At 39.9% G+C, this 20,677-nt stretch overlaps 1 protein-coding gene across 3 annotated transcripts in view; it reads left to right on the top strand.

Annotated features, from left to right (window-relative positions):
- The window catches only part of RNF130 (ring finger protein 130), a 187,163-nt gene that overhangs the window by 83,486 nt on the left and 83,000 nt on the right, over positions 1 to 20,677 (top strand). For all 3 annotated transcript variants that reach the window (XM_075210030.1, XM_075210032.1, XM_075210031.1), the window contains exon 3: positions 7,539 to 7,789. In XM_075210030.1, coding sequence (XP_075066131.1) covers positions 7,539 to 7,789 — 251 coding nt within the window. The remainder of the gene's footprint in view (positions 1 to 7,538; positions 7,790 to 20,677) is intronic.

Genomic DNA, 20,677 nt, shown 5'->3' with positions numbered 1-20,677 from the left:
TAATTCAATTTAAATATGTATATTTTGTATTATATATTGATGACTTGAAGTAATGTTATTCATTGTCCTTAAACTGAAGCCAGGAGGGTTATGGGTAAAGATCAGGTGGTGTCTAGGATACAGGTGAGAGGGCTTGAGCTGCATTCATTCTCCCCCCTCCTTCCTCTACAGGAAGCATGGAACAGCTGGGGACCCTGTGACATCACAAAGTAGTGTAAGGGGTTAATTTTAGGAGGGGCTCACTGCTACCTTATCCTTGGAAGTAGGGGAAGCCAATTAAGCATCAATTGTTCTCCTTAGGACTAGTCCAGACGTTCTGTCTGCATCCCAGCAGGGGGCTTCTGTGAAAGGACATCTCATCTCCACTGCCCTGTCCAAACCCCCTAGTCCTGCACTGGCCAATGGGGAAGTAGAATAGATGCAGGGGTTTGTCCAGGGAGGGGAAAGACTGTGGAAATTAGACCTGTGATATATAAGGGACAACTCCAGGGGGGAGGGGTGTTCATGCTTGGATTTCATTCAGGAAGGTGCAAGATGGAGTTTTGAATTGTCGTTTTCTAACTCAAGTCTATATATGCAGCTGAGAGGGATCCATGGGTCATGAAGTCTGGACAGCAGGTGACTATATCTCCTTAAGTTATTGGGGTAAGGGACAGATGATGTGGTAAATCAGCCTGGCATTTATTTACTGTGTGTACATAATATTGTGGTGTGATTTGTATGACAATAAATATACTGTTGTATGTTTATAACTGCATTTTGCCTGAGTGACCATACGAATCCTAGAAGGTACTGGGTAGCACTGGGCCAGATAAACCCGGTATCTTCACACCAAGAGACACCTGTTAGACTGGTCCTACTGGTATTAAGGAAACCAGTGTCACCAGGATGGTGTTTGACAGGCATTGGTAGGGAGGGGCTCAAAGGAGGAAATTCCACTGACCGCGTTAATTTGCAGTGAATAAGTAAATAGAACAGACACCACATCTAGTGGCCAAAAATGCAGATGCACTGCATCCACTCTTGAATAATCTAGGTATCATTTCCATGCATGTTTACAGGCTTTTCATAGCTAGTAAACATGGAAAACAATGTGCCATATTGGTTATTTCCTGCCTCACGGTGCTGGGGCCATGGGCTCGATTGGCAAATCTATGTGGAGTTTGTATACTATATGGACAAGTATTTGGTCACACCTGTTAATTATTGAATTGAGGTGTTTCAATCAGACCCATTGCCATAAATGTATAAAATCAAGCACCTAGCCATGCAGTCTACATTTGCAAACATTTGTGAAACAAAATGGGTCGTTCTGAAGAGCTCAGTGATTTCAAGCCTGGTACTGTGATAGGATACCACTTTTGCAATAAGACTGTTTGTGACATTTCATCCCTGCTGGATATTCCACGGTCAACTGTAAGTGATATTATTAGAAAGTGGAAGCGTTCAGGAATAACAGCAACTCGGCCATTAAGCAAAACACCACATAAAATCAGAGTGGGGTCAACGACTGCTAAGGCACATGGTGCGTAAAAGTCACCAACGCTCTGCTGATTCCATAGCGGAAGAGTTCTGAATTTCCACTGGCATCAATGTAAGCACAAAAACTGTGCGGCAGGAGCTTAATGGAATGGGTTTCCATGGCCGAGCAGCTTCATGCAAGCCTCACATCACCAAGACCAATGCCAAGCGTTGGATTGAGTGGTGTAAGGCACACTGACACTGGACTGTGGAGCAGCGGAAACGTGTTCTGTGGAGTGACAAATCACGCTTCTCTGTTTGGTAGTCAGATGGGCGAGTCTGGGTTTGGCGGATGCCGGGAGAACGTTGCCTGTCTGACTGCATTATACCAGCTGTGATGTTTGGTGGAGGAGGGATAATGGTATGGGGCTGTTTTTCAGTGTTTGTGCTAGGCCCCTTATCTCCAGTGAAGGGCAATGTTAATGCTACAACATACCAAGTCATTTTGGACTATTCTATAATTCCTACTTTGTGGAAACAGTTTGGGGAAGGCCCTTTTCTATTCCAACATGACTGTAGTCCTTGCTTTGTGCACTGGGGCAAAGACATGGTTTGATGAGTTCGGTGTGGAAGAACCCACACAGCGGGTCCTCACTGCTTTCACCTTGCGGCGGCACTCGGACGTATTCCCGGTACGGAGTACAAAGAACCACGTGTTGGCCACCCCTGCTAAAATCTGTGAAATGTGAAGATGTGACATTGTAACAACCAGTAGTTTATAATTCTGCAGCATCTGGGTCTGGGAGATGAACATGTCTCGGCAATTATAGCTGTAACAACCATGTTGATGAACTAGAGACTAGAGAAATGCCTTGCACAAAAATCATACAATTATTCTTGTTTGCTTATATTGGATTAATTGTTCAATGTTCATTCGTTGCACGCCGTTGCAGTATACAGGATTCTGCCACTTGATCTCTTGCAATACACAGAGGTTCATCTTGAAATGCTTCGTCCACATGTGGCTGGTAAGATCTTTTACATACACATTTTAGATTGCACATGATTACATAGATTTTATTTTTTTATGGTTGGCCACATAGATGAATAGCCTAACTGTCTCTTGTATGGTAACTTTATTGTCAGGAAATACTTCTTTATTATTTTTGAGAGCAGATTAATATCTTCAAATTTTCCTTTCTTTCAAATATACAGCACAAAGAGATCAGTCCCCTAGATAGTAAGGATATGGGCATTTGGAATTTATGTATGTCATTATATAGAATTCCTTTAATCACTTTTGGTGCCATTAATGATGCTCTTTTCATTTATTTTTATTTTTCTAAAAAAAAATATTTTATTACCCTATTGTAATTAAATATTTTTATTTGGATGTTTTATTGCGCCTGGCACAAAGTGCTTTATAGACTTGGTATATAGGCGTACCTCACAACTGTCCCTGTTTTGGCAGGGCAGCCCGAGTTGCATGGCACAAAAGGGACGAGTGTTTAACATAAAAGTTGGTAAAGTTATGCCCATTTGAGTGCAGAGTTGGTTGGAATGGGGCGGAGCTTATTTTGTCCCGCTTTCAGGATTCTAAATGTTGAGAGATATGAACAAGCACATGTTGTTGCTAAAATTGTTCGTAAATGGCAAAAGAGAGGTGTTTTGCACAAAAGTTAAACATGAATCAAACGTATTTTACCGGAATATTTAATTATCACAGATTTCATAAGCAAGGTGTATTAAAACTGTTGAATAAAGTAATGGAGTTTGTGTTGTGTTTTTAACCAAACTTAAAGTAGCAACCCAACTTAGCAGATTTTTTTTTCTTTAAATTGCAAGTTAAGTACCTTTTTAATGTGCATCTTAGGCGTCCTCCTACAAATCATGATCTTCTTTTCAAAATCTCTTTTTAGCGAAGTCCAGTATGGCAGCCAGACACACAGACTCACACTCACACTCACACCTCTCAGCATGTCATGTGACAGCAGGGGGAGGATGTTCAAGTGCAGATAGCTCTACAGAGCCTTCCAAAACCTCTCTGCTGACTACATTGTGTGCCATGTGACTGTGGTTCCCATGGTAGTCACATGACACTGTGCTGAAATATAAATCAGTCCTGGCACCCTGAAGAAACAAACCAAGGGGAAATTGTAATTGCCAAACGTATTCTTATAGCATGCCATGGTGATTTATGTAAAAACATATATGGAATTGCTGTCTTAAAGCAAAGAAAATATTCATTAACAGAAATGCTCTCATTTAATATACTATCTGTTTTTTGTTTTTTTGTTTTAAATTAAAAAAATCATGTGACATAAATAAGTAAATGAGTTTAAATTGTTTAAAAGAAAGAAACAAAAAACACATGGTAACAAATTACTGGTAAAGTTGCCCGCATTGCAATTTTGGTTTGCTCAGTTTTCCTAGCACATTACCACATATGGGCTCTCATATGCTCATCAAATACAATGTTCTAACCCCTCCCATTACTGTGTGTTTGTGTTACCACCCGCAACGATAACCTGAGTGTCTTTGTCAGTGCTCATATTGCTCTATGATGTAATGTGAGCTGAATGGCCAGGTAGCAACCTGTATGGGCGCTGTAACAGCAAATTTTGTATGCAAGGCGATCTCGGATGTATGTATGTGTGATGGATGTTCACAGAAGTATGAACTGTACACATACAGTACAGTGTACAGTCCACCTTCCTGTAACATGTTTCCCTCTCTCTGTGTTTGTGTGTATGTATGTATGTATATATGTATATATAATATATAAAATCTATTTCACATTGCAGCTTTACAAACTCCTACAATCTGCAAAATAGCCAGTTTACTCCTCAGCAGTTAATGGAGCAGTTATGGTGCAGAGCCAGACTTTTACTTATAAAGCAGAACTGGCACATATAATGTAATCGTCAAATGCTCCTCATACAATAATTATGGAGATGATTGTACCATTACACAATCCATCAACCCAATGCAAACATTTGCATATCTCAAAGCTTATTTATTTATTGTTTTGACAGCTCATCTTTTTTAAATAACGGTGAACAGTTTTAGGATGAAGATGATTTTTGTGCCATAAAATAATGCATTTAAATGAGCTGTATTTTCTTTTTATCTTCTATTTTATCTTATTAAACAATGAATGAAAATGTTAGTATTGATTTGAACATAGTGATGCAGTGTGTGAAGTCCTAGGGTTAATACAGCAAATTTGTTTCCAAGAATAAATCTTTACTGGAAATATAGATAAAAGCTATGTTCACACACAGAAGTTTACTACAAGGACACTGTAATGGTTATATCATGCAGACAAACAAAACCCTGGAAATGTGCATTCGAAGACTGCATAGTTGCCAACTTTCCCTATTTTACAATGATAGTCCCTATTCCCCTCCTCTTATTCTCCCTGTTGTTGTTGTTGTTGTTGTTGTTGTTGTTGTTGTTGTTGTTGTTGTTGTTGTTGTTGTTGTTGTTGTTGTTGCTGCTGCTGTTAGCAATTCTTACCATTTATTCCTGTCTGAGCTTTAGGGAGGCCATCTTGTGGATGGCAACAGAGCACAACATACAGTTCCATTTTTAATGTTATCTTTTGCCTATCTATTTCAAACAGTAGATGTACTGTAATTATTACTTTAGTAAATGAAGGTGTATTAACAACAATCCTTTATCACTATTATTAGGGCATATGTTTAAAAGACCATGTGACTAGAAGCAGGGGTTGGTCATCTTATTGTAGGCATCACCTGATTGGAAAGGTGAACACACAAGCCAGTAGTATTTTTATTGAGTAATGTCACCTAGCTAGACTACTTCCTCCACCCCACCTCACTCTTTTACAGTCATCTAGCCTGTAGGGCCCAGAAAACTTTCATATAAGCCCTCTCAGCCAGCGATATAGGCAAAGGTGATGTTTCACTAGTAGAAGGCTGTAAATATTAGGCTCAGGGGTATGCAACAGTGTCTGTCATCACTGACATGTTTACATGAACCAGTTGCTATGAGGGAATGATGCAGAGACTGAAGCTGCTGGTTATAGACCAGAGACCAACGTAAACAATCGCATACATTCTACACTAACTTCTCTACTTATTAGAGCAAAGCAGGGAGACCTTGTCCTCCTCTGTGCTGGGCTTCCTCTCATCTGAGGAACAGTTGGTTTTCTGTTCTCTGTATTACATTCAATTGCACTATTAAAGCTTTCTAAATAAATAGGGATATGGTATAATATACACCTACTGTAATTTATAAGGATATTAGAATTTACGGAGGAATTCTGTGACCACATTAAAGGACTAAGGTTATGGAAATCTAAGGTGATGTCTAATACCTGTCTATGGTTGGAGAGTGCTTAATGGGCCATGGGTCTACAGCAGTCCGTGAGTATGTAGCCTTGGAGGGAGGTGTTTTTGTTTTTTTGTGGGGGGGGGGGGGGGTTTAAGGACTTGTGACAGAACTGTACCGTTTTCAGGGTAAAGAGAGGCGCAGTGCAAAAATATACATGTATGCTTTCTAAATTATGCATTTAGTTAATTGTTTTCATTTTTATTATCTTAGGGGGGTTTGTTACCTTAAAATCTGGGTGCAAATTCATGTGTAAGCACTTCTTGTTTGTTCCATCTGCCAAACAGCTCGTTAAATCATTAAATGACCATTAACTAACTTCTCTGTTTTACTGTTCATTTACAAAATATGACAACTTGTGGGGATGTTTCATATTCATCCACTCAAAGCCTTTAGTTTTATTGCTCCTTTTTTTGTTTTGTTTTGTTTTGTGTGGCTGAATGCATGCCTGTTTATCCATTCACAATCAGTCTGGTCCATGAGTAAAAATACAGTCTGTCCTGAGGGCGTTGCATTGCAGTGTATGCAAGGGGATCATCAACCCTTCGTTTTTCACTTTAAATATCAGTGGTGCTCATGCACCATATTGTATTTTGTACTTTTACATTGCCATTGTAGTCAGCAGAGCCCTAACTTAAAATTTTTAGCGCCTGGGGCGAGAAAGAAAAATGGCGTCCCCCTGGGCGGTCGCCCCTATCGCACAGCCCTAGTTATGGCCCTGGTGGTCAGCTGTGCTCCTCAACCACCAAGTTACTTTCCATTGCTCAGCATACATACATCCAAAGTGCTCATCTTCACACACACAGATGCCATATTGGTACAAAAAAAGCAGTGGGAATGATGGCAAAGCTGAGACATACCTGATTGTGTACAACACATGCCTGTGTTATACCTAGATGATTCCCTTTGAGTTTTTTTCACACTTTGAGAAAGAGGATTTTGCCAAAAGAGAACTCACAAAGCGTTGGGTCGCAAACTCTTGGTTTGTAGAAAACATACAGTACCATACTTCAGTACTCAGGCCTGTTTCTTGGATGCAGTATTGCTGTATTACAAAATCTGGTCTTGGTGATAAGATACCAGTGAACCAGTACAAGACATTGAGACATGCAGCTGGAATGTGTTTTCAGTGCTCAGGATGTTAGGAACTTGACCAAAAATGGGCAAGTGAAATACAAACTCCTTAATATTACTTAATATTGAAACTTTTACGTCCTGTTTTTTTAAACCAGATATAGGTTTGTTCTTTGATTGAGAAACAGAAATTAAAATGTCAAAATAGCACTTAATCCTTTTTGTTAGCCTTTTTATGTCATTGTTTACTGTTCAAAAATACACATATACATGTCTGTGTTATTATTTTCTCCAACCAAAATAAATAATTGTAAGAAAAAAATAGCACTTGTCTAATATTTCTACAACGTTTTATGGACTAAAGTTTTCACATAGTCTTATGAATATCTTGGTTATATATTTGTTTTGTTTTTCATTTTTTTGTATTGCATGTAGTGCATCTGTTATCATGAATTAATATAGACTGTTTTGTATCTAAAACATGCACATCACACCTTTGTAGAGACACACTTCTCCCCTCTATGGTGGTGATCCGCATAGTTTCACCTTCCTTACTCCCTATTGCAGTAATATAATAAGTGTGATTAAAAGAAATATTGATTACCCAAAAAAAATTCAATGTTTTTGTTTTGTTTCTTTTACAACAGGGACTGGAGATATTGTTGCCATAATGATCTCCGAGTCAACAGGTCGAGAAATTCTGAGCTACGTGGAAAGGAACATCTCCGTCCTCATGGCGATAGCAGTCGGCTCTCGCAGCCCAGCCAAGAACATCAGCCGAGGGTCTTTGGTCTTTGTCTCCATCTCCTTCATTGTCTTGATGATCATTTCTTCGGCTTGGCTGATATTTTACTTTATACAGAAGATTAGAAATACGAGTGCCCATGATCGGAACCAGGTGAGCCAATTATATTCAGATCATGCAAAAATTGAATTCTTGTCAATATTTAAAGGGGCATTCTGTTGCCTGGTGGTTTTGAAAACATAGGGTTTTGCCAGGTTACTTTGTGATGAGTAATATAAAGGTTTCTTCCTTTCAAGTCTGACTTTTTAGACGTTAATTTGGAAATTAGAAGTCATGGTTAATTACTGTTCTATGGTTGATATTTAATTTTACCTTGATCGGACAAGGTAAATTAAATTTTTTGGACCAAAATTAAACTGTTTGTTTATAGAATAAACCACTGCACCATACACCTTGCCCAAACATCAAAGAATAGCAGGATTTGGTGCCTACAGGGATGGTATGCTCGGTTCCTGCCGTGCCTAGCTGTATGTCCTGGTATTTGTAGAAAATAGTGACGTCTGTAAATGTGATCTGTGCATGAACATACTGAATAGAAGTGAAGCTGGAAAGCAAAAAAAGTAAAAATATATTTTTCTATGTACTATTCAAATATGAAACTGTTAAATCAAATTAATTAGGAGCTTTTTGGTTAATGTAAATCTCAATAGCTGAAATAAAAAAAATACAATATGTGGAGGAAGTTCATATGCAAAGCCCACAATTCATTGAAAAAAATAAATAAATATATATATATATATACACACACATAAATTTACTCCCTTCCTTGCCCCTCACACACTTGACAATTGTAAAATAAAAATAATAACTCCTACCTCCTCCTGGTTGGCTGACAAGGCTGCAGTCCAGATGACTGATGGAGTAAACGCAGGATATCTAGAGGGGAGGCCCCATATGTTAATTTAATCACACAAACATAACAACTGGACATCACTCACCTGTTACACACTGACATGTCCCCTGCTGCGGCTGCCTACCAACTTTTCTCACATATGGCCGCTAGCTATTCTCACCCCTATTCTGCACCCTGGTTTTTTTGTGGCCCTCTCTTTCCACCTCCCTCCTTTTTCTGTAGCCCTCTTTCTGCTCCCCTTCTTTATTCTGTAGCCCTCTTTCTGCTCCCCCTTTATTCTGTAGCCCTCTTTCTGCTCCCTCTTTATTCTGTAGCCTTCTTTCTGCTCCCCCTTTATTCTGTAGCCTCCTTTCTGCTCCCCCTCTATTCTGTAGCCTTCTTTCTGCTCCCCCTTTATTCTGTAGCCTTCTTTCTGCTCCCCCTCTATTCTGTAGCCTTCTTTCTGCTCCCCCTTTATTCTGTAGCCTTCTTTCTGCTCCCCTTTTATTCTGTAGCCTTCTTTCTGCTCCCCCTCTATTCTGTAGCCTTCTTTCTGCTCCCCCTCTATTCTGTAGCCTTCTTTCTGCTCCCCCTCTATTCTGTAGCCTTCTTTCTGCTCCCCCTCTATTCTGTAGCCTTCTTTCTGCTCCCCCTCTATTCTGTAGCCTTCTTTCTGCTCCCACTTTATTCTGTAGCCTTCTTTCTGCTCCCCCTCTATTCTGTAGCCTTCTTTCTGCTCCCCCTCTATTCTGTAGCCTTCATTCTGCTCCCTCTCTATTCTGTAGCCTTCTTTCTGCTCCCCCTCTATTCTGTAGCCTTCTTTCTGCTCCCCCTTTATTCTGTAGCCTTCTTTCTGCTCCCCCTCTATTCTGTAGCCTTCTTTCTGCTCCCCCTCTATTCTGTAGCCTTCTTTCTGCTCCCCCTCTATTCTGTAGCCTTCTTTCTGCTCCCCCTCTATTCTGTAGCCTTCTTTCTGCTCCCACTTTATTCTGTAGCCTTCTTTCTGCTCCCCCTCTATTCTGTAGCCTTCTTTCTGCTCCCCCTCTATTCTGTAGCCTTCATTCTGCTCCCTCTCTATTCTGTAGCCTTCTTTCTGCTCCCCCTTTATTCTGTAGCCTTCTTTCTGCTCCCCCTCTATTCTGTAGCCTTCTTTCTGCTCCCCCTCTATTCTGTAGCCTTCTTTCTGCTCCCCCTCTATTCTGTAGCCTTCTTTCTGCTCCCCCTCTATTCTGTAGCCTTCTTTCTGCTCCCCCTCTATTCTGTAGCCTTCTTTCTGCTCCCCCTCTATTCTGTAGCCTTCTTTCTGCTCGCCCTTTTTTTTTCTGTAGCCCTCTTCTACTTTCGCCCCTTCCCGCTTTCTGTAGTCAGTATTACTTACCTTCTTTGCATACTTCTTTTCATTCTTCTTAGTTCGATCGCTGTTCCTCCCGCTGCCCTGCTTCCGGCCGACGGAAGCAGGACACACACACACACACACACACAGATGCGGTGCTGCACTGTAGCAGCACCGCAGAGAAAAAAAAAAAGTTAAAAAAAAGTAAAAAAAAAAAGGTGCCAGAACGCCGTTCCCAGCGTTCAATGGGAAAAAAAAGCACTGTGTGTGTATATATATATATATAATTATTATTTTTTTTTTTTTCTGACAGTACTGTATATAATTAAATGAAAAATAAAAATTCTAAAATTCAGTTGTGGACAGTTGCGTAGCCGAATGTGCCTAGTTACAAATCCCCCACCATCACCACTATTAATACCCACAGAATCAACCGTACAAACACCACACACATCACACCTGCTCCTTCCACTGATATTTCTCTGACTGCACCCTGCGAGCCTTCCCTGAGCCCACATAGCACATACAAGACTCAGCTGGACACCAAGGCCTATGGGCAGCATATGCTATCGCTGCGACCAGTTTTGCAACTCAAGTGGCTGAGTATTGTATGGAATTACAGAGTTATTGCGAAGCGTTATAACTCCTGCCCTGAAAAAACTGGCTTTGCATTAAAATGTTAAAATCCTGCATGTAACTTGGGGTTTAATTTTTGATAGAACATACATGATGTGTTTACTGTGATGCTTAATTTATTAAACACACCTAGTATTATGTGTGCTATATTGTACAAAACAATTTTATATTTAGATTTTGTTTCTTATTAATAAACTTAGACACTGGAAGCATTATTCATAAGTTACTACTTAGACAATACCATGCCAGTTTTCTGTTATTTTTCAAGACAATTTGAGCAGTGTGTGGCTCTAAGCTAGTTGTGTGTACATATGTTACTACAAAACAAACAATGTGCCATGTGCATACCAGTGGATGTTTTTAGTGAATTTACACAGTAAAATGTGTGTATTGTGTAAGTAGAACTGGTATGCTGGTGGTTCAAACAAGTTAACCTAAGATAGTGATCATAGACTACAATGGAGCATTGCTTCTAATGGTCTAATTGTCACACACAATGGTAGAATAATTGTTAAGCGTATACCAGTAAATAACCAGTGCCAGTATAATGGGGGGGGGGGGGGCAAGGAAGACATCTGCATCCACCCTGCACCCTGCCCTTTTAATATCAGCTGCTTGTATCTATGGGTAGCTCAAGGCAGTGGCGGATCCAGGAGGGGGGGGATCGGGGAAATCATAAGAATGATGGTAAGACGAATCATGTTTTCTTTTACATCATGTTGATGGCCATGTGTGTGTGTGTGTGTCACTTACATGGCATTCATGTGGATGTTGCTTTGATACCTAAACCAAACTTTGCAGACCAAGCACATCCCTTCATGGCAGCTGTATTCCCTGAAGAAAGTGGCCTCTTTCAGCAGAATAATGCGCCCTGCCACACTACAAACATTGTTCAGGAATGGTTTCTGGAATATTATAAAGAGTTCAGAGTGTTGACTTGGCCTCCAAATTCCCCAGATCTCAATCTGATCGAGCATCTTTGGGATGTGCTGGGAAAACAAATCAGAGCTATGGAGGCCCCACCTCATAACTTACTGGACTTAGAGGATCTGCTGTTAACGTCTTGGTGCCAGATACCAGAGGACACTTTCAGCAGTCTTTGGAGTCCAGTCTTGATGGGTCAGAACTGTTTTGTCGACACGAGGGGGATCTACACAATATTAGGCAGGTGGTTTTAATGTTGTGGCTGATCACAATGCTCTGCGCTATTGGTGGACATTGCTGTTACTGTAGTGAAACTGATCCATTTGGCATCGCTATAGTCCTGATGCAGCAACAATTAGCGTCAATTGAAACTGTTACTTTTACACAATAAGTAGGTGCAAAATTTTAATATGAATATGCGGCAGCTTCTCTGATTTAAGGCGTTTCATTGGCTGAAACCACCTGTGATTTCATTGTGTGATTTCATTGTATGCAATCTTTATAGACTCTCCTCAATAGCAGGAATGTGTATGATGAGGATTAGCCTGATATGGTAGGAGCACCAGAGTATTGTATTGTACCCAGCAGAATTTGTTTACGCTTTGTACATTTAACACCACATTGAGGTCTGCGTTATATACTTGTCACCAACGGTGAAGTCTGTATTGCATTTTGATTACTAGAATGGACTTTGCTTTGTATCAAGGCCAATAAAAATGGCTGTGGTTTTGTTTTTTCCATTCAGACCTCAGGGCACAGTACCATCTATCCTCTTCTATTTGCGGAGTTTTCGCCCTGCAGTGTCCGTCTTGTGAATAATGTCCCCCTAAGTAAGATGGTTTAGAAAACACTCAGCTTTTCTAGAGAACGTTAGGAGGAATGTCAAGTGGAAGTTCTGTTCCGATCACACACGCATCCGTGTTTCATTGTGCTTAGCTTGCTGTCCCCTCAAGGAGTGAAACAACACTGTCTGCCAAGTTCTGCTTATTGGCAGTATCGATTGCAGACTAGCTGTGCAAATAAGCAATGCCAAGATCAACCCGTTTTGAATGTTTTCAAATGGTAAATGAAACAATGTGAAACAATGAACTTGCCTAAGCTTTATTTATATTTCTTTTTAAAACTTTGCAGCTTAAAAGACAACACAATAACACAAACTATTCATAAAATGGACCTTGTACACTATAACATGCTGCTAGTTAGGTATGCATCCCTAGGTCCTGCAGTGCTGGCAGCCAGGAAAGGAGAGAGCTGTCAACACTGCCGGATTAAACCAATCTTATCTGTTCAAGCAGCTAGGATGTAGGGGGGAGGGGTGTAGTAATCACAGCTACTGAATAGATTGGTTTGCCCAATTCTCTCTGCCAGTGCTAAGTGTGGTCTTAACAGTTGCTGTGAGTAGCTGGGTCTCCTCAGGGGGCATGACCCTCATAGAAAGTCTGCATAGAGGGGTGATGTGCCTAATTAATAGTGACTGTGCAATGTCCTAACAGAGGATTTGTACAATTGTCATTCGCTAATCAGGTGGCATACCTCAAAAGAACAGCCAGGAAATAATACCAGTTTAATGTACAGCCCCATTGTGTAGAACAAAGCAAGCTTCCACCTTAAAAAAAATAAAATAAATAAAAATGAAATTAAATACATGTTGCGCATTAGACAAGTTGCTGTGTGAGAAACGACCTTTCTCTTTTCCCTGACTGTTTTCTAAAGGTCAGGCGAAACTTGATGAAATTTTTATGCGGTGAAAAAGCTTCAGCGGATGAATGTTTAATGAGAAGGTGGCAGCACTCGAGAATCTCTGTTTGAAATGCTCAGATGTTGTAAAGAAGATGCAGCCATTAGCCGAGGGGAGGGGGGGGGGGGCTCCATTTGGCATATTTAAAGTCTAATCCCTGCAAGGGCTTTTTTTTTTCTCTTTTCTTGATCCAGTTTTAAATAGAGATGATGCTTTTCTGCAGGTGGCTGAAACACTGCGGGACTCACCATGTCGGTGCCCTTTCGGATTGTGAGACTGAATGTGATGTATCATGGGATGGTTTAGAAAGAAGTATATTACCTTTGTGTGGGGCTGTATTGTTGTATGTCTTAGAAACAGGTTTATTCAGACATTGAAGTATGTACTTTATGCTGGGAAAACAAAGAGAGGGGTTGAGTGTGATTAGGAAAGATTCAAACCACTTTCTATAGCCAAAAAGATTAATTATTGTCTTCCATTTGTTCATATGGCGCTAAAACAAATGATTTTCATGAAGCAACGATTCTTTTATTATTTGTGTGTATTTTTTCGTACTGAGTTTCTTTACACAAAGCAGTTGATATAATTCATAGTTGCCTACTCTCCCAGAATTTCCGGTAGACTCCTGAATTTTTGGGAGTTCTCTCGGACTCCTGGGAGAGCAGGACAACATCCCGGGTCTAGCTCATCTCGTTTGTGAAGCGGGTGGGGGCGGGGCTAAACACGTCATCCTGGCCTACCCCCATCCACCGATAGGCTGAAATGGGCAAAGATTGACAGGGGCATGGCCTAATAGCACGATCCACGTGGTCAAGCCCGCAAGATGGAGCCCCCTCCCGGACAGTTGGTAAATATGATATAATTTAGTATACCTATCATGTATCACAGTTATACCACAAGACTGTGTATGATCAGGCAGATAAAGAGATGAGTGCCCTGCTCACAAGCTTACAATCTATAGGATTTAGTCTAGCAATTCATTAGGAGCAACCAACATCACTGAGACACAGGTCATATTGGTAATTTCATTCTATATTACAATATGTTTTATAATTCCTGTTACGCATTTATTTGATACAACTAATGTAGGGGCTGTAAACTGATTTTGTGTTGCGTCATCATGCATTATCATTTTGTTATATTAGATTGTCAACATTTGTTTGGTTTCTCCCTATCTCCCATTTTAATGGCTAAAAATTATTTCTAAATAGGTTTCTGTGATACAAAATTGATTTAATGACAAAATAGAATTGTAGCCGAACTCCAAATTTTGTGCATGCAATTAACAACTTTTATGAAACTACCAAATAAATTGCGTTTCCTGACACATGTTTTAGTCATATAATTTTTTTTTTACCCTATTTTAAATATAATACACAGTAATCAAATGGCATCTCGTAGTATGACAGGAGTCTGTCATAACTACTGTGTTATAGAGGACCCTGCTCTTTCACTCTCTAACACTCTGTTGCTGCCCCCTTATCCGTTCCCCTTCTTACATCATCATGGCCCTGCCTGTCATATACACACTATTACTGACATAATCACACAATCTTTGTGCAATCAGATGGCAAGTGGCAGCTATCAGTGGAGTTTCTTTATTACTGGTACTTTTTTTTTTTTTTACCCAATTATTTAAGAATATATGTATAAAACTTTTTTTGATGTCTCTCTGCTTGTGAGATATACCCCCACCTTCATCTCCTTTGTACGTTCTCTACCACTTCCTTTGATTTTCAGTTTGAGACTTCAAATAAGGAGTCACAGCAATTGAAATTTCAAAGGCACTGTAGCCTGACATTTTCTTTGGTTTATTGTACCTTGTAGAATGTATATACTAGTTTGTTAATGTTATACTATTCCTCTGTGCAGGCTATGACCAGATTCAAGAGTTGTGTTTCCTACTTCTTTACCAACTCTTTGTCTTCTCTTCAGGATTCGCTGATGAGAACAATGTCTGAATAAGCTTTTGTACATGTGTGTGTGGTGGATTTGAATGGGGGAAGACTTGGGATCTAAGTGAATTTGACCATGGAATGATTGTTGGTGCCAGACGGGGTGGTTTGAGTATCTCAGAAACTGCTGATCTCCTGGGATATTCATAGACAACAGTCTCTCAGATTTACCGAGGAGTGTGGACAAAGCACAAAAAACATCCAGGGAGCGACACTTCTACGGGTGAAAACTCCTTGTTAATGAAAGAAGCTGTCCGAAAGGCAACAGTAACTCAAAACAGAAACACACATTACAACAGTGGTATGAAGAAGAACATTTCTGAAAACACATTGAAGTGGATTGGCTACAGCAGGAGAAGACTACACTGGGTTCCAAACCTTTTCAGTTAAGAACAGGAAGCAGACTACATAGGGCTCAGGCTCACCAAAACTGGATATTTGAGGTTTGGAAATCCATGGATCCATCCTGCCTTCTGTCAACGGTGCAGGCTGGTGATGTAATGGTGTTGGGAATGTTTTCATAGCACACATTAGCGTACATGAGTGTTGTTGCTGCTCATGTCCATCCATATATGGCCAAAGTCTACCCATTTTTTAATGGATACTTTAGCAGCTTAATGCTCCATGTCACAAAACACCCGTCCTCTTAAGCTGGTTCCACAAACATGACTATGAGCTCAGTGTACTACAATGGCCCCCACAGTCAGCAGATATCCATCCAATAGAGCACTTCTGGAATGTGGTGGAACATGGACCAAATTCTGTACAGAATGTTTCTAGCACCGTGTTGAATCCATGCCACAAAGATTTCAGGCTTCAGGGGGAAAAGGGTGGTCCTACCCAGTACTAGAAAGGTGTACCTAATAGTGGCTACTGAGTGTATTTCTCAAAGGGAATAATGGACATTGTTATATTTAAAACATGCAGCGGAGCAAATTACCTAATGTAGAGCTTACTGTATGAGTTATAATGTTGACAGAAGAAAACACTATACTGCTGTGAGTTGTGGGGTGAAACTCTGCATTGTCGGGCCCTATAGCAAAGTTTGGTTAGGGGCCCAAAGATGCAATTGTAACCTCTCAACCCCTTACCCACTCTCTGCTTTGAAAAGCATTCGTATATTAGAACGGTAGCCTCAGAGAGTCACCTGGGGGCCCTAGGAGTGTGGGGTGATCCCCATTGAAGACCTCAGAGGGAAAGGGTACGGCATTGACCGTTCCCCTCACCTCCGGGCCCTGTTAGTGACTGCACCCACAACACTCCAGCCAGTGCTTGTGATTGTCTGGTCATTTCCCCAATAATATCATTTTACCTTAAAAACTCTCAGCCTGGAAATATCTAATGAACCTGGTGTGTGATCACTTGATATCTAAAACAATAGGTTTCAATGTCCCCACTGAAATTTTTGTTTCTCTGCAAGTCAAACCCAACATTTGTTACATTTCTAACCAGTTGTGCTACATTAACTGTTAGCTGGGCAGCCTCAGTGGATGTTCCATATCATTGGCAGTATCCCCACTCTCCCACTCTCTATTCATGCATTGAGTGGTCCAATTTCAGTACCTGTCCTTCCAGCCCGCCTCTAACTGCTGAGCTGAGATTATTTGTAGTTATTATAGTTATTTTACACAGATAGAAAAACAAAATTCCCCTTAAAAAGCTTTTGGACTGATTTTTTTTTTTTTACATCGTCAAATGGAATGAAAATGTCTGCATTTTTTTTTTTTTGCATTGTTCTTAAAAGAACAATGTATGTTTAATGAAGCCTTTTTCTTTTATTTTTCAATTTAAGCGGTTTAGATGTCTACAAAGCACATATAAAGCTAGAAGAAAATACTTTTTGCTATTTGTGCACAATAGACCATTTGGGTACATTTTTCAAATCGAAAAGCTGTCCTATATGTAATCATTGGCTACAGTGGCGGTACTACCATTGGTGCCGCAGGTGCGGTGCAGATAATGGGGCCCACTGCACGAGGAACTAGCGAGCTGTGGGCACCGGTTGCCTCCTCTTCCCTGCAGCGGGGCCCACAGCTCGCGAGTTCTGCCTCTGATTGGCTAGATACATTCTGTAACAAAATGTATGTACTTGGCACCTTTTTCTGCAGCGGTTTCCTCTTAATTGGGGTCTCCTGCATATGGCCTGCACCCCCTGCATTGTGTTATATACAACACTATCAGAAGTGAACTGACTGGGGAATCAGGGGCTTCCACTGTCAGCTTCCTGTTATCTGTCAGCTCTCCATCCACTCTCTGTATCATCTATGCAGGGAAGTGAGCTAATTACAATTAGGGCTTGGATCATAGAGGTTTTTCACTAGAGCTAAATACAGAAGCATGAAAGTAAAATGCATTGTACAGTCACAGCGAGAGTCAGTCGTTTATCCTCCATCACAAACAAAACATCCAGAACGGATATCGGACAAAAAGATATAACGATAAAGCAAAGCATGCCTGTGTCTGAAAGCAAGAGGATATTTGTTTCCTAGGATACTTCAACTCAGTCACACACACTTTAATATAGGTTAATGAAAGTTCACCTATTACTAATGTGTGTAACCGCATCATAGGAACCCTCATTGTAGTAATTCAAAATTATAATGAAGTCATCTGTTCTGGGATTATTATTATTATTAGTTATTATCATTATCATCCTTATTAATTTTTTTTTATTATTATTATATAATCAATAAGTTGTAATATCTACAGTCCAGACCAGATTACCTTATGAATATAGCTTTGAATAGAACAGGATCTGATTTCTGAACTTCCCCCAACATCATGCAAGATAGTGAAACACAATCCTTTTAAGTATTATCCGTTTTCTCTCAAGGACTGAACAGACAATGTGCTGAATACATTCAGTTACATATAAACACAACCGTTATTTAAGGTATACCATTTAACTCAGTAATACAAATGTTTAATGCAAATGCATGTACAAATGTGACTACTTGCTCTGTACCCCTTAATAAATAGATAATTTAGAAAAACCCAGTGTTGTTGTGCCAGTGAATATGTATTTGGGAAAGCCCTTAGGGTAATGTTATATTTCAAGCTTTAATAATTATTGTGAAATCTAAACAGTTTGTTGTTGCACAATCTCTGACCTCCACTTATCAGATCCACTTATTACATTAGAGTGCATGTTATATCAATTATAGTTGGATTTTTTTTCCACTGGGATAGTTACTTTTTCAGGCATTTTGTTTCATTTTGATGATTATTCTAGCCCTCTGGATGGCTCTATGAACATCTCACCTACTGTATCTCCCCCGTATAGGCTTACATTGGCAGTACTTTCCTGTCCCTAAGCTCTTAAATATCCATTGTACAAAATCAATGGAAAAGCGGTAGATGGGGGTTTGGAGTGTCATTCCCCGAGGGCGTCCCGCTGGTAATATCAATATCAGAAACCAAGTATCTTCCAAGTTACATATCAATATAAAATTAGCTGGTCTCTTTCCAAATGGGATTGGTTGCTGCTGTGAAGCTGAAAACTGAGCCTTTCCTTCCTTCCTTCCTAGTATTCTGGATCATTATAGGTGCCTGGCCAAAAGCCTTTTTCTTAACCTTTGTGTATTTTTATGTCTTTGTTTGCTCAGTATTGACAAAAATGACAATAAAGCAACAATAGGCCATTGTAACACTGCCTGTCCCTGAACACAGCAGGGGGCTGACGTCTATCAAGGTTACACAGATGAATGCATGTTTTTCAACCTAAAATTCTCTCTGCTTTCTTATTAATGCCTACGTTAAACAAAGCATTATGGATTTAAAATCAAACACTATACGCAAACCGTATATCACTTAAACACTATGGGCTAGATTTACTAAGCTGCGGGTTTGAAGAAGTGGGGATGTTGCCTATACCAACCAATCAGATTCTAGCTGTCATTTTCTAGAAGGTACTAATTAAATGAAAGCTAGAATCTGATTGGTTGCCATAGGCAACATCCCCACTTTTTCAAACCCGCAGCTTAGTAAATCTAGCCCTATATCTAAAATATATTGGTCCCAACACCAAAACTTATCATGAAAATTACTATTACATGGGACCAGAAAAAGGTTGCATAAATTTTTATAGCTAGACTGCAAAAGACAAAGGGCTAGATTTACTAAACTGCTGGTTTGGAAAAGTGGAGATGTTGCCTATAACAACCAATCAGATTCTAGCTTTCATTTATTTAGTACACAAAATGACAGCTAGAATCTGATTGGTTGCTATAGGCATCATCTCCACTTTTTCAAACCCGCAGTTTAGTAAATATACCCCAAAGTTGTCCTAACCATGAAGAATTTAATGGAAGTACACCTTATACTTTGAAAATAAAAAATGGACCATTACAGGGGAGCTTGCTCAACCTTATTACCTTAGGTCACAGAGCAAAGGAAGATAAATGTTTGGAGGGGTTAATATGGCTTTGTCAGGGGCGATTTCCCTCAAAATAGAGAGAACCTTTATTGCAGGGCCTAAGGGAGCAAACTGACTAAAGCTGACCTTCATTACCTTTGATGGGACACATTAGCGTTTGACCTTTTCCACACAGTGCTGCTGGATTTTGTTCACAAGGTGATTTTAAAGCTGGACCGGAGATTGATCTTTTTAGTTCTTTTAAACCTGTGACTTTTTTTTTTTTTCATAGCAATAAAAAAATAATAACTTTGTCCTGTCCCCCCTGGTGTTTGAATGTCAGAATGGTTTAAAGCGCATCTTTGTAATATTATGTTGGCCAGAGCTTTTAGTGGACACTAAAAAGCAAACTGGGTGTAAAAACAGGCCATAAGGTTTAATTCAATCTATAATTATGTTTGCTTTTGTAAATGATATTCCACATTGGTTTGACTAGAACAACAACATAATAGACCGGTTAAATGTTAGTTTTTACAAATGCATATATAGTATCTGCTATGGATAGGGACATATTTTAACTTCAGTAATATCCAATCTGGCTACATTTGCGCAACCATTTTCATCCACTGCATTAGGTGAGACTATTAGGGTCATGGTCAGTGGTGGGATGGAGACTGCTTTATTGAGTTCTCTTATAAGTTGTTGTGTTTTAATGAAAAGTAGCTATTGACCTATTTAAAGGAGAACCCCGGTCGTGGTTATTTGTTTAAACATTTCTGACCCCACTAGGAAAATAATAGAGGCTAGAGATGAGCAAAATTTTGGTAAAATGTTACATGAATCAAGTGTTTAGTAACCGGCCTTTTCCGCAGAGGTAGAAAGTTCTGACGATTCAAAATCAGTTTACATTTACCCATTCTGCGGAAAGCCATTGTCTTTGTAAAATTGCATTTTGTGGAATACATCGTTAAATTATTCTGCCGTGTAGTTGGGTAGGACTGGTAACAGATGAAGCCAAAATCCACCAGCTAAAAAAATGTCACAGCCAAATGAGGAATACAGCTAATATTTTGCTGGATAGTTTTGAAAATCTCGCTCATCTTTAGCAGAGTCCAAGATCTAGAACCTAAAGGTTTGGGCAAGCTTGTAGCATTCATTGACTGCTTCAGTGCCGTGGCTCAGTCCCTGCACACTGAATTCTCCAGTATT

Source organism: Mixophyes fleayi, chromosome 4, assembly GCF_038048845.1.
Source record: "Mixophyes fleayi isolate aMixFle1 chromosome 4, aMixFle1.hap1, whole genome shotgun sequence".
Lineage (NCBI taxonomy): Eukaryota > Metazoa > Chordata > Amphibia > Anura > Limnodynastidae > Mixophyes > Mixophyes fleayi.
Note: the sequence above shows the minus strand (reverse complement) of the source record. Positions and strands in the feature narration are given on the sequence as shown.